The sequence below is a fragment of the Nothoprocta perdicaria genome, unplaced genomic scaffold, assembly GCF_003342845.1.
Source record: "Nothoprocta perdicaria isolate Ctin4 unplaced genomic scaffold, notPer1 scaffold_71, whole genome shotgun sequence".
Taxonomy (NCBI): domain Eukaryota; kingdom Metazoa; phylum Chordata; class Aves; order Tinamiformes; family Tinamidae; genus Nothoprocta; species Nothoprocta perdicaria.
Window position 1 is genome coordinate 1,545,502 of NW_020455988.1, and position 11,193 is coordinate 1,556,694.

Here is an 11,193-nt window from a genome sequence, read left to right on the forward strand (position 1 = left end):
GGGGCGGGGCGGGGCGCGCAGGGCAGCGCCGGCTCGCAGGGACTCGGTGTCTCTGGCCGGAGCCGCTCGCAGTCCCCGGGAAGCGGGTCCCCACCGAGGCTCCCGTGGCTGCGGGGCTTTGCTCCAGCTCAGCCTCGGGCGGGTCGCTCCCTTTGCACCGCAAGCTGTGGCCGAGCAGGCAGCTGACGACCCTCCCCAGGGCCGAGCTGTCCGCGGGGCAGCTCCAGGGCCGCTTCCCTTCCCTCCTACCCGGCCCCTCGGCCCCTTCTCCTCACAGGTTAACTTACCCTCGCTTCTGCCTTCCCCTCCGCACTCGCCTCTCTCTGCCGTTTATTCTTTCCGAGTAACTTTACACGGCGGGTGTAAACTGCACCAAAGGAAGGAACGGAGAGAACTTTTCTAGTGTTCACCAACACCATGTATGTTCCCATCCTCATTTTCCTCTCCCACCTCCCTAGTAATGCCTTCTGCTGCTCCCTCCTCTAACGTCCTCTTTACTGGACAGCCCTTTTTATATTAAGTAAAACAAAGTATCACAGACTTTGCCAGCAAATGAAACTTATTAAAAGGACGATGCAAAGCTGTCAAGCATTTACTTAGGAATGACTTTATTAAAAATAAAATGATTCTTAAGCAAATCTGGAAGTCAAATTTAGAAATACAGACACTTTCAGCATTCAGAAATAGACTTTCAGTTCTATAAACATAGGTATTTCAATAAGGCCTCTAAGATAATTATGTTCAGGAAAAAAAAACGGAAGAGGGGTATGTTTACAACACAAAACCATACCTTTCRCCACTTCACTTACAGGTCTACCAAAAATGGCTGCACATTTTTACAACCAGAAATATTTTGCTGTTTTTATCCTACAGTTTAGACACTTTCGTGGCATCCTGCTGTGAAAAGTTCAGCACATCCAGAACATAACTTTTTTTCTTTTGTCATTTGCAGTAGCACCTTGCATCCCGGCAGACCTTAACACGAACGCACCTTCACATCAGCATTCGCAGCCTGCCACACTATGCAGCACTTCATTGTAGGTATCACCTACTGCAAAAACTGCACTCTGAAGATAGCATTTGTAGAAAGATAGGGTCAAAGGTCATTTAAACTAAATTCAGTAGGCAAAACAAGTGCAAATATCATGCCATTTCACAGACTAGATTATATGAATTGTCTCTTCCTTGGAACCTGAAAAAAAAACTAAAGTGCTTTTAAAATGTGTCCTCACTGATTAAAAAGGACATGTATTTTATATATATAATCAATTGCACATCAAGATCATTACACTGCTTAAAAAGACATTTTAAAAAAAGATAAATATTATCAATATATAATTCTAGCATTGCAATTATGCATTACCATTTTAAAGAGGTACAGGCAAAAAAATCAAACTATAGAAGCTACTTATTCCCTGTAAAATATTAAGGAATAAATACGTATTCCAAGCTGTCAGCTTTTATCAAAGCCTAGCATTAGGACAGATTTGGTACTAACTTTACTTTTTATTAATGCCATGGGGTCTTCAAAATTTTGCACAGGTATTGAACACAAGCACATATAGCCTATGGAGGCAAAAGGTGAGCTTTCATAAGCACTGGAACTCTTACACAACTGTATGGTACCTCACCAACCAAATACATCATTCAGAAATTTAGCCACAAAGAACAAACAGAAAACTTTATACCTAAAGCAACTGTTCTGCAGTCTTTGCAGTAATACTTGTTTTTTAAGGCTTCAAGTGAAAGAGTGATAAAAAGAGGTAATTTCAATTTTAGGAGTTGAATTTTCTGCTAGAATTAAGGTTTGGTTTCTGCTACAGACTCCCTAATTTCATTCTGCAGCCATTTTCACATTACAATCTTGTAACTTTAACATCAGGAGCAAGACACAGCTAGCACTGCCTAGATCCCAATGGGGAAAAAAAGGAAGAAATGCAACTTTCTTTAAAGAGAAATTCTTAAGAGAGGAATATATGGATTTATTTCCTCTGAAGTTCTGCTAAATCAAAGAGACGTATAGAGATTTAAAGATGATTAATTACTTAAAGGTTAATTTAATTGTATTACTTAAAGGGCCTGATGCCCAGAAGATTAGACATTTGAGAGTTCTTCAAATAAATGGCAAGCTTATGCAGAGCAAGTGTTCCCTTCAGCAATACTTAACAAAAGGCTTCCCCTGTGATTAGTTAATACTGCTAAATAGCACTAAAACTACACGAGGAAAGAGTGAGATAGTGATATACCAACTGTAGATCTTTTTTCTCCATACACAAGATAACAGAGAGAGTCAAGCCTCAAGTTTGTCAGATTCCTCATTCCCATGCCTAAATCCTTACGAGCTACATCTGCGGTGCCTGTGCTGCCGTACTGGAAATGAGATTCCAGTTCTCAAAGCCAACCAGGACAACGCAGCAGTTGTGTCCTCGCTGCCCAYGCGGGCAGAACCTGAGTGCAAGCAAATTTCAGGATCAGATTACAAACTACAGTGCTGTCAGTTCGTCTGCAGAATGCAATAGCTGACACAACAAAAATCTTCCCTTTCCAGAAGTAGGAAGGAGCACTGTCACTAATTATGAAAGTCTGTGCAGKTGGTATTTTTCTGAAAAGGAAGTAGCACAATATGCTGGAAACAAAATAAAGCTGGAATAAAGTGCAGGATTTCTTCATTTAATCTTTTTGGATGTTATATCATCTCTTCAAAGCTATTAGTTTGAATGGACATGGAGCTAAAGTTAGACCAAACCTTCCCTCCATGGATGGTTTTGTAGCATTTTCAGGGTATAAAAATGTGAAACTTTGCATGAGACTTGCAAAAATTAAGAACAGCTCCATTTTTGCCAACTGCTCTCCCATGCACACACGTTTACCTAAAGAACAGTTAGAAAGAGACATATTACCAGTTTTATACTCAATCCGTTTGTTACTACAAACACAATTCTTGTACATCTTCCAATCTGAGAGGACCTCAAGCAGTAAGTTACAAACTTCCAAAGCTTTGGTCTCCAGTATTTGAGTCTGAGCCTTGCTCAGCTTTACCGTTGGATGCAAACTGCATTTACCTGCATTATCAAACTACTGTTAATCATTTCTCATTTCTGTCAGGTAACTGAAGATTTTAAAAATCCAACTTCTTCGTTTTGCAAGTCACAAATTAGAATAATAAAAGAAGCTTTATATTTAGTCCTATGAGTCCCTTTTAAATTTCACATCCCCAAGGCTCTGTACTTCAAAAAATACCCGCATGCAACCAAGAATCTTACCCATTCCAAAAGGAATGAAGGTCTCTTTCTTAATTAGCTGGCCATTTTCATCCAGAAATCTTGTTGGTCGGAAATCATCTGGTTTCTCCCAGATATTAGGATCTCTRTGTACTGACCACAAGTTGGGCACAATCACGCTGCCCTTAGGAATAATATATCCTTGAAGCACTTTAAACCAAAGCATAAAAACAGAGATTGGTTGGGAGCAAACAGGAGACTTTTATACTTGAAGGAGGACTAAAATACTTCATGCTAAGGACAGGGATACATAGCTGTGGACTGCAAACGCAGCAGCAGTTTAAGGAGCACTGCTGCCACCTGAGCTATAGACCACTGGGTGAGCATGTGGCAGGTCAAAGCAGCTGGAAAGACACCAAGTTTTGCTAAGAGGTCCCTGCAGGCAAAAGGGAGCAGAGAAGCCTCAGTATCATTGCTCTGCTCCAATCCCTCATTCAAAGTGCTAATATCACAGCAGCACCAAACACCAGAAATGCACTCAGCTCAGCGATTTGATCCATTTTTCTCCTACTCCTGTGTTGTCATAGTGACCCCTCAAAACAAAGAGGGAGGGTAAGGAAGAGGGATGAGTAATCTCTAAAGGATATTGCAGYGACTAGTCCAAGTTCAGTTGCATCTCACTGACTCACTACAAACTATACTGCACAACGCTTAACTACATGAGTATCTCAGTAAGCAACATTTTACATGCTGGGCTTACATGTTACAAGATATAAATGAGGTCTCTGTACATCCTCACTAGACATCACTTCAGACGTTCATCCACAGAAGAAATACTGTATTAACAAGGCTCTAGAAATGCTTACCAGCGGTTTCTGAGGCCATTCGAGGGATAGAAAGAGGAACAACTGCAGTCATCCTTTGTACTTCCATAATGGTTGCCTCTGTGAAGGGCATTTGAGCCTTGTGGGTAAGAGAGGGAACTTTGCCACGTCCTAGAACTGCTTCAATTTCTGCATGAACCTTCTCTATTCAAAGGGACAGAGGACAAAAAGATGCAGAGTGAGACAGCATTATCTCAGTTTCACTTCTCCAYGCATCATTCTTTACATAGGTTTGTCAGAGATGACTGCAATACATAGCCCTGAATGAAATAACTTRCCAAGAGATGCCTTAAGAATAGGGTAGGGTAAGAACAAAGCAACCAAGCACAGCCCTGACAAGCGTCTATAGAGTAAAACAACTTGTTGTCAGATACTTTTTCTATACAGGAAAAATACAGGAAAAGTTGAATTCCAGTTCCAAATGTAACAATAACCTCAGCTTACATGYAACTCTGCAGTAACTAGAATGATGAAAATACCAAGTTCCTGGTCTGCATGAAAAGAASAAAACCAGGAGGCCCGCGGGCTGCACGCACTGCATGCCTGCCCTGGCTCCCTGTCCCTAGAAAGACCCATTTCTCAAAATGGAAAAAGACAGTGAAGAGATTGGAAAGCATTTAATATAGTTCTTTTATTGCATTCTGGAGTAGAATCCTGGCATAATACTGCATGCATTAAAGCCATGCAGCTTCTTCCCGCTGTTTCCTACTTTCAGTTCACTGAACCTCATTCAACTATTTCCTAAGTACTGAGGAAGGGATCAGAAAATGCTCCTTCCCCCAGACAGATCTTCCGCAAATGAAAGAGAGAAGATAAGAGACCTAATCCCAATTCTCATTCCTCCGAGGAAAGWGTCAAAGTATTGGTTGGTTCCTTTCATCTCACTAAAGGGTCAGAAACCTACAGAAGTTTGAGATACAAGATTTGCTTCACTCTTGTCTGAGAGAACATTAAGTTTTATTACAGTTAATTTGTATTTTYGTTGCATACACAAGAAAGTATCTTGAAAGAGGGAAATATATAAATATTAAGTGTCAAACAAAAGCCAGTTGTCATTTTTTTACTCTTGATACCGTAYTTTGGTGCTGTTTTGTTCACTGGAATCCAGGCTGCTTGTACCCTGGAGCTTTGGCTCTCCTCTCCCTATCGATTTGATAATTAAGTAAAAGCTTGATGCAAAAAGTTTCTGTTTTCAAAGACATGGAAAGCACCCAACAATAGGACATGGCTTGTGCTCTACAAACACTTGCTGCCATCTATAGGGCATGCTCGGGAAACAAGCTCTCGTACGAGGCCTGCACAGACCCTTGCCAACAGCGCTCTCCTACCAGACTGTTTTTCTCTGCTACTTTGGTCAGGGACAGATTGTGGCCTTGGATTCAGGTATGCACGTCCATGGGGATTTAAATGAGGAAAGTTTTCTGCATTCATAAAAAATAATGAYAATTACACTGGCTGTCTCAGGCCAAATGTCACACAAGTCTTTTATGCCAAAAAACAGTTCATAGGACTTTGCAAAAATATGTGGAATCCTATAGAAAAATCCCCAAATTGCTACTAACTACATTACCAACTGCAAAAACTGAGCCTCCAAGACTCCTTCTTATTTGAACTGCACCACCACATACACACAAACAAATATAAATAAAACTTAATTTCCACAAATCTTCAGAACTCAAGGTCTCCACAATGTTTTCCCACATGCGCTTGCGTGCACATCCCGCCTCCCCCGCTTCCAGTAGGAAGCGAAACCGGACTCCACAGCCAAACAAGCTCCGTTTGCTGCTGATGATGGTTTTTTGCCCTCTCACAACCCACCATTGGCCTTTCCATCTTTCCATTAAATGTCCGTCTGCAACGTCTGCTAGTAGTGAAGTTAGGCGCTTTCGTAAGTGGGATAAGAAAAACAAATCACTTCATTAAAAAAAAAAAAAAAAAAAGCCATATCTGACTCCCAAGCACCCAAGCAATCCCAATACATAAGGAATGGGGTTCTGGAAATAAGAAGATTCCATTATATAACTGAGCAATGCACATACTCTGATACTCTGGAAAGGGCAATTGGAGAAGTTAGAAGTGTTAGAAGTCAGCAGGAAAATTAACAGGACCAGGTATAGCAGCAGACAGAAGGAGCGGCAGTTTAAAACAAGAGAAAACCTTTCTAAATTGCACTTGGGTACTTTAGAACACATTTAATACATGTAACTTCCCAACAGCCACATTGACAGTGGGAATACAGCACCATCTAAAATAACAGAATAAGCCCATGGAATAAAATGCTTCTACAGATTTGTCCTCAGTGATCTCTGTCTCCTATGTACACTGAACTGATGCCCTATTTTGCAATCTTTGCTCAACCATTTGCATTGACTTTGTACAGTTAACTACGATCTTGCCCTTTTCAAAGAGATCATTCTAGGTGGATAGATGCTGTAAAACAATATCTGTTTGCTAGTTTGCAAAACAGCTGCAATACCCCAAAACCTACAGCACTCAATAAAAATATCCCAAGTTCATGCTGTTCTGAGACATCTTGAGGTTTATCCTTTTTTGTAAGAATCAGTTGTTGYGTGAGACTTCAGGGGAAGCTGTTCCTAAATCAGTTGCTTTATTTTCATTAAATTCAACTATCTAAGTTTGCTTCAAGTACAGTTTTCAAGGCCTACTAAAGACAATTATATCTTYGCAACCACATACACTTGAATAACACTAAGCGAAAAATAAAAAAGGAGTCTTTAAAGAAAGRAATTTATCTTAAATCCTGAAAAATAGATCTATCAAGTACTATTTTATTATTGTAATGTCTACCACAACTCTCTACAAGGCATTTGTCTTATAGACAACTGTCCCATCTCTCCAGCAGACCTGCTCTGGTAYGGCAATGTCTTTCCTATACACGAAATATATGGGGTCCAGACCTGGCCATGGTRCTCCAGCGGCAGTTTCAAGCACAAAATAGAGAGCAAAAATAATTATTCACCCACCACCACCACCCCTTTTTTTTTTTTTTTAATTTATCTTTTCTTCAAGTCACTGTCAGCCTAACCATCTGCCACGATATTTTAAGACTGAAAGAGGCTTTGCAACTACATCAAGCAGCTGCCCAGGGAAGCCTAAAAGCAGACCTTGCCACTAGATCTTACATATTTTACATGTCTTGTATMCCTTCTGTCACTACTAAATAATTCATAAAGCATTGGTCAAATGATGATTAGAAGCAAATCCAGACCCGAAAGGTGACAACTGCCAAAGCTTTTAAAACACGCAAAGCTCTCCTTGAATTGCTAAAAAGACATGGAAGTTGTGCCAAATCAGAAGAAATGCAGGGGCTGGGCAATTTAGATTGTTGATGCACAGCAGCAATCTAGAGATCATCATAGCACAGCAGGACTAGAGAAGATGTCTTATTATATACCAGCCTTTTAAGCAATACATACACATGGCCAAGAACTCTTTTTTTTTTTTTTTTAAACAACTTCTACATTGGTCCTGTTTACCTGACTGCTTCCATGTTTTCCTGCTAAAACATACCTGAAAATCACCAGGAGTTTTACAGACTGAAATAAAACACCTAGAACAGAAACAGTCTTACCTTGTACTTCTGGGTAGAGAGACATATACAGTAGGCACCACAACAGTGTATTGGAAGTGGTGTCTGTGCCTGCAATGAAGAGGTCACCAATGATAAAAAACAAGTATTCTTCATTAAAACTGCTCTCCTTATTCTTCTCTTCTTCCGCATGGAGGAAATACATATCAATGAAGTCCCTGGGATTTGCCACATCCAGTGTATCCCTGTGCTGCGCAATTATTTTCTTGAGAAAAGCAGTAATATCTAATTCTGTTTGCCTAAGTTCCCTGAAAGGTCCGAAGGGGAGGTAGTACAGCCAGGGGCAGATATTGACCAGCATCATGGAGCTGTTGACACTTAGCTCCAGTGCCCGCGCCATGTTCTTCAGCATGGTCTTGAACTCTGTGTCTTCGTAGTCAAAACGCTTTCCAAAAGTCATGGAACAGATAACGTTGGACACTGCGTTGCGAATAATCGGAAAGGGATTAAATGGATCCTTGCCATGCTTAAGTATTTCTTCCTTTATGAACTTCAACTCATCGATGATTTTCGGTTCTAAACTATGTCTTCCTACTCCAAAGTGACGAAGCGTTGAGAGAGAGAATTTCCTCTGCTGCTTCCAGACAGGGCCATAAGGTGCAAAAATAACACCTAGGAGAGAAAGGGAGAGCCTGAAACCAAGCTGCTCTGTTTTAAAGTGGGCATTGTTGCACAGGACTTGCAACACAAGGGCTGGGCAGAGAAAAACAGCACAGGCAAACCCATCCAAGCACAGGACTCGGAGCTAGGGAAAGAAAACAGCTCTCCACAACTTCTTTTGCAGCCTTGGGAAATCCGTCTCTCATTTTCCCAAAACATAAATGAATATAATAGCTATATCAATGTTTTTATTAGTCTTTGCAAGACARTAATAGAGTGTCTTAGAAAAGAACAGAGGACAAAAAAGGCACACTAGAGTCTTACAAACAGGAGGAATTTTGCAGGAAATTTTCAAAGTTCTGAGACAAACTGCATGACTGGGGTAGAACAGCAGGATATTAAACACAGTTTGTTTTGCATTTCTTTTCCTCTTCATGCTACAGGACTTCTGAAATCTGTTTGTTGTGTGTATGTGTTTCTATTACCAGTAACGTGTTTAATTATAGTTATGGTACAAGACAGGTATTGCAAAGGTGAGGGCAGATTCAGAGTGACTTGGTAATAACATACTTGATTGGCATCTCTACAATTCTAAAGCCTCTAGGCACATGTTCTGCATGAATGTGTCATCACAATGTATAATCTGAATGTAATAGCTTCAAAGATAAACGTTGTTCCTTTATAAAGAGGAGCATCTTGTTAGATTAACAAACCACACTAGAGAAATTACTACGGAATTAAAATCCACTACCACCATTTGCGATGATTCCCAGGCCGCCTGGCACAGAGCTCCCCACGGCCCTGTATCTTCCAAAGCGCTGAAAACCGAAAGCTAGGGACATGCGGAGAAAAAAAAAAAAAAAAAAAAAAAAAAAAAAAAAAAAGGAAGAAAAGCATAAAGTTAGAATGTTAGAATGATAGAGATAAAAGAGGAAACTAAACCAAGCAGGTCATTGTCATTGCCAAGCAAAGGCAAAATAGTATTTAACTCTTTTCACAGAAAATCCTTGCATGAATTGGTCAGATGTACCCAGCCCAGGTAAGTATACTATAAAAAGGAAATTGAAAAACGCTAATTCCAAAGTAACACCAATCCACAATTATGAGTCCCTGCTCATTTGAGATAGCTAATCTTTGTGAACTGACAATTAAAACTTCCCAATACAACCAGAAAGAAAACCATAAGAAAACCATAAGAAAAACACACAAACAAACAGACAGATTCCCTGTTTGTTTGAAGAAGCAAGATAGGATTTGGGGTTTTTTTTAGGAAATTTCATTTTTTCCTTAAAAAAAATGTTGTTAAAGTAACAAGTTGCTTGCTTGGCTAGCCTCCCACACATGCACTTCATTTCTCACTCGTTCTTTCAGTGTTGCAGCAATATTGAGGACACTGAAAAGCACAAATTCGCGGCAGATGTTGATGTCTAGATCTGCACAGGGTAGGGCCATAAAGGCCAATGAACCACCCAAGCTCCATCTACCCTTCAACCCGAGTCCTCGCTACCCCTCACCGCTACMGAATACGAGAACATTTTCTACAAGAAAGGCCAATATTTCTCCTTCCCCACGCAGGCTGAAGATCCAGCACTCTTGTACGGAAGTCTYTGGTTAAGAACTCACGTCCCCAATCTCCTTTAGGTTCTTCCTGCATCCTCCCCTCTGTGCCATACAACAGTGCCTGCCGCTTCAGATACTTGTTTTGCCTTCCTACAGGCRGAATATATCATATATCATCTGCATCTTATCTGCAACACAGCCACAGGCAGCTGAGATGAGCCCTTCACTGTTTCAGAATACGCTAACAAGTCGAATCAGGGCAATGGCAACTTGTGAGAGTAAATGTTGTTTAAAACAAAACCTGACCGGCCCCCCTCCCATAAATGAATACTAGGCAGAGAGGCCTGCCGCGGACCCCTCTGTGGGACCTTTGCCTGGGGCCTGCGCACCCGAGCAGGTTTCACCGCTGCAGCCGCCGGCGGCTCTGCTGCGTGCCCCGGCGCTCAGTGCCCCCGCAGCGSAGCCGGGCAGGCAGCCAGGGCAGAGGGCTCCTGTCTTGGCGCCGGAGCCCGGTGTCCGGCCGGGCGCGGGTGGCAGCAGGGGCGGCAGCATCAGCTGTGGTTCGCCAGCCCCGCTCCTGCGGAGCCGCCTCGAGGCTCCCGACCCTCCTGCCTCCCCGCAGCACCTGCTCGCCGAGGCTGTTCGCCGCTTATCGGAGATGTTGTCGCAGTATTTATGTAAATTATCTGTAAAAAACGACATGTTGATAGTGCCAGATAACCCCTGCGCCGTTGTTACCACACGGTTTACACAGATCTAGTAACACTCGGGAGCTCTTCGCCTTTTCTTCCCCCGCTCCAGGCTAAGACTGCTCTGGCGCTGCAAGGGCCAGCGGACCCGCACCTAAACCCGCCCGTTAGACGCCGTTACAGCCGCGGCACCGGCTGCGTTCTCAACGGGCACAACGCGGGTTTCCCGCCTCCCGCTCAGCTACTGGCGCCGCCGCGCGGGAAGGGGCCGTTGCGGGGCCGTTGGGGCGCGGCGCGTTACCTTTCTTGCGGGTGATCATGAGCACGATGGGCACGGAGGGCCGGTCGCTGAACGCCTCCGCCTTGAGCACGAGCGCCTCGCGCACCGCCTCGAACGTGTTGAGCACGATGAGCGGGCGGCTGCCCACGAACAGGCGGAAGACGCCGCCGTACGTGTCGCGCAGGCCCGTGAGGAAGACGTGGGGCGACAGGACGGGGCAGCCCTTGCCCCCGCGGCCGCCCCACACCTCGGGCACCCAGCGCCGCAGCAGCGGCGGCAGCAGCGCGAAGGCGAAGTTGCCCACGAGCGGCCAGGGCGCGGGGCCCGGCGGCAGCCCCGGCGGCGCCCG

The 11,193-nt window shown here is 43.2% G+C and overlaps 1 protein-coding gene across 1 annotated transcript; it reads right to left on the reverse strand.

Moving 5' to 3' along the window:
- Nucleotides 1–764: 764 nt before the first annotated feature.
- LOC112957265 (cytochrome P450 2U1) lies at nucleotides 765–11,190 on the reverse strand (the record flags this gene model as incomplete). The annotated part of the gene is made up of 5 exons (XM_026050858.1): nucleotides 765–2,870; nucleotides 3,264–3,431; nucleotides 4,088–4,249; nucleotides 7,698–8,327; nucleotides 10,866–11,190. Coding segments are annotated over 5 exons (1,464 nt in total), but the record flags the coding sequence as incomplete, so codon positions are not given.
- Between the last annotated feature and the right edge of the window lie 3 nt (nucleotides 11,191–11,193).